This window comes from Otolemur garnettii, unplaced genomic scaffold, assembly GCF_000181295.1.
Source record: "Otolemur garnettii isolate 467f Iridium unplaced genomic scaffold, OtoGar3 scaffold00001, whole genome shotgun sequence".
Taxonomy (NCBI): domain Eukaryota; kingdom Metazoa; phylum Chordata; class Mammalia; order Primates; family Galagidae; genus Otolemur; species Otolemur garnettii.
The window spans coordinates 19417317-19420519 of record NW_003852396.1 but is presented as its reverse complement, the minus strand read 5'-3'; the positions used below and the strand labels follow the sequence as shown (position 1 = coordinate 19420519).

Below are 3203 nucleotides of genomic sequence, written 5' to 3'. Positions count from 1 at the left end.
CCACAACGCCTGGCTATTTTTTGGTTGCAGCCATTATTGTTGTTTGGTGGGTCCAGGCTGGATTCGAACCCGCCACCTTAGGTGTATGTGGCTGGCACCTTAGCCGCTTGAGCCACAGGCGCCAAGCCAGCATATATTCTTAAATACTGGCCTATTAATCTGTGCTATAGTTACATCATAATTACCAGGATTAATAATTAATAATAAACTGTGACAGAGATCCCTGGCTCCACCCCTAGAGAGACTCAGTAGTTCTTGAATAGAGCCTGAGAATCTCTATTTTTAAAAATATTTCATCTGGGTGCCGGTAGCTCAGTTGTTAGGGCACCGGCCACATGCTGGTGGGTTCGATCCTGGCCCGAGCCCGCTAAACAAACAAAAAAATTTAAAAAAAAAAAGCATTTCTACATTAATGTTTCTGATGTTTTGCTAAGTCTGTAGAAATGAACTAGGAATCTTGCACAAATTAGGCATAAAACTAAGAAAAATCCCATTACCTTCCTGTGCATTTGCTTATTTATTTCTAAAGAGAACTGCCAAATGACAACTAAGGTCCTTCCATGGATCAGTGGTTGGAAGGTTTCAATTCCATGATTATTGATGTTATTAAGGAAACTTAAACTATTTGGACACAGTAAACATTCAAAAAATATATTTTAGTGAGCAGGGACACAAATCTTAAGTTTCTCCAAGAACACTCTGACTCAAGTGGGATCATTCAATTATGTTAAAACATTAACCCTTATGTATTTTCCAGTATGATGGGTACTTAAAAGTTCATTCTGTAAAAATGATTATGTTTTCGCTTGAGTACATGAACAAAGGATATCTCTAAAAAGTTAACAAAGACAAGATTTGGATGATTTTCAAGGATTCAAAAAATGCTACTCCTTTTTGTAAAGTCTATCATAATGTGTATGTATGTTACACACCCAAATATGTAATCAGACCTTGTGAATGACCCTGCCAGCTAAGGCAGTCTCACACACAATAGATAAACTATAGTTTTGAGTGCATCTGTCACTGGTGTGAATAAACAATGAGCAATAAAATGAAACTTTGAAGCACAAACAAGAACGTGGGCAGATGTGTTTGGGTACTGAATGGCTCAGTTTACCTGGCAATGAGGATTTAAGAACGTAAACGGAGAATACTAAGTACGAGGAGGTGGGTACAAGGTGGACAAATGTAGAGTTTAAAACTGGGAAAAACAAAACAACCCAACTGTTGAAACGTTTTTCAGAATAAAGTCAGATGTTCTTCTTCAGGGGTGCCAACTTACAGACTCCACTATTCACTGTTTTTTCTTTTTTGGAATGCCTACTATGTTATTGCAAGGTACTGTACCGAGAAATACAAGAATAAAGCAGTCCTGACATGGGCTCGAGGCCAGAACCTAAATACGTATAAATTTGAACAGGCCACAAAAGAAATCAGGACACTCCCAAACAGAGATTACTCCACCTTTGCTCTTGAGAGACCTGATGTCACAGAAAGGAAACAAGGACTCAGAAAGAAGCTGGGGGAGACGCCCAGGCCTTCAGAATCTCGCCCAAAGACGGTCCTCTTTTCAGTCCTCCCCTGGGCGGCGAGCTGGGGAAGGTGGGGCACGGGAATCGCCAGCGTCTGGCGTGGGCTGAGGAGGGCGTGGCACTTTCTGTCTCGGGTTCACCGAGCAGGCACGACCCACGGGAATCGTATCCCTACAGCGCACTCGGGCAACGTTAACACGATGCCTCGTCTCACCTCTCCGCAGGACCGGCGAGGAAGGCCGACGGGGGGTTGAAACCCAGCAGCCCCGGTTGCCTTTGGAGTCCAGGAGCCGCCAGGCCCAGCGACTCCTCATGTCCTCAGTGTGTTCCGGTGGGCGGGAGGCGGCGGAAGACCGGATGAGCCTCGCTCAGGCTTTCGGGAGAGGTAGTTCTGGCACCACAGGCATGCCGGGAAATGTAGTTTCGGTCTGTCACAGGCCACACCCCCAGCACAGGCGCCCACCGCGTCCCCGGAAAACTGGGCCTCATCACAGCTCACTAGCGTGGTTCAGAGCTTCTCTGCTTCTCCTACCGCCCCTTCCCAACCTGTGAAGACCATTACCGACTAAGTGAGTGGAATCTTGTCGAAGAACCTTTCGGCACCCATATCCTGGCAACGAGGTGCACTCCGACAGCCGACCCCCTCTAGCTAGCCAGCGGCTGTCACATGTTCGGGTCAGTGGAAGGCAGGGGACTGTCCTGCCGCACAGCAACCTGGGGCTTGAAGTCCCTGCCGCTGAGCGATCTGGAAGATCGCGCGTAACGTAGAGGCGGACGAAGCCTTCTGGGAAATGGAGTCCAGCGAGCCGCTCATTCATGGCACGTCGCATCCTGCTGCTTCGCCCTCTGGTGCCCGGGAGGACCGACTAATTTTAGCAGGTTTCTTTCTTTATTTCTTTGGGAACTGAATTCCTCCGTGGACCAAATTTTCACCATTTATCGTTCTCAGGCCTCAGTGTTCGGGACTTTGCTTCGCATGGTAAAATGCTGAAAGTAATAACGCTCAGTAGTTGTGTGGTGTTCAAGTACGTTAGTATACACGACTATCTATGTAAATTCTAAAATGGTGCACGGTCGTTAGGCTGTAGAGACTTAATTCCCACAAGAATCAAAACAGTTACCTCCCGGCTTCAAAAGTTTGTGAGAGGGCAGCGCCTGTGGCTCAAAGGAGTAGGGCGCCGCCCCATGTACTGGAGGTGGCGGATTCAAACCCAGACCCGGCCAAAAACTGCCAAAGCTTTGTGAGAATCATCTATGTAACAAGCACCATTCTAAGCATTGAGGCACATAAAAGAACAAAATTGATGGCCTCCAGCTAGGGCTTTATAACCGAAAATTCATGGAGAGGAAATATAAACTACTATTTTAAAAATTGGAAAAAAGTTTAATCTCACCACTAAAAAACAAAAACCAAAACCACTTTTACCTAGTTTTTTTTTTTTTTGGAAAAATAATTCTCAACTCTTGTGAATATGCAATTAGATAGATTACTTATGCTACTGGCAGAAGTGTAAATTAGAACAATATATTTGGAAAGAAATTTAATAGTATATATGAAGCTCTAGAAAGTGAATAGCCAGAGTTTCCCTTCTAAGAATCTATTTCTTAAGAAAATAAGCACATCTGTAGCTGAGAATTTGAAAACTGATGGCTATTGCAATATTACTTATC

General features: G+C 44.8%; 1 protein-coding gene across 1 annotated transcript in view; it reads right to left on the bottom strand.

The window, feature by feature from the left end:
* Positions 1-2064, bottom strand: part of CCDC90B (coiled-coil domain containing 90B) — a 17873-nt gene extending 15809 nt beyond the window's left edge. Inside the window, exon 1 of the mRNA XM_003780857.3 lies at positions 1747-2064. Coding sequence (XP_003780905.1) covers positions 1747-1846 — 100 coding nt within the window. The 5' untranslated portion in view covers positions 1847-2064. The remainder of the gene's footprint in view (positions 1-1746) is intronic.
* Between the last annotated feature and the right edge of the window lie 1139 nt (positions 2065-3203).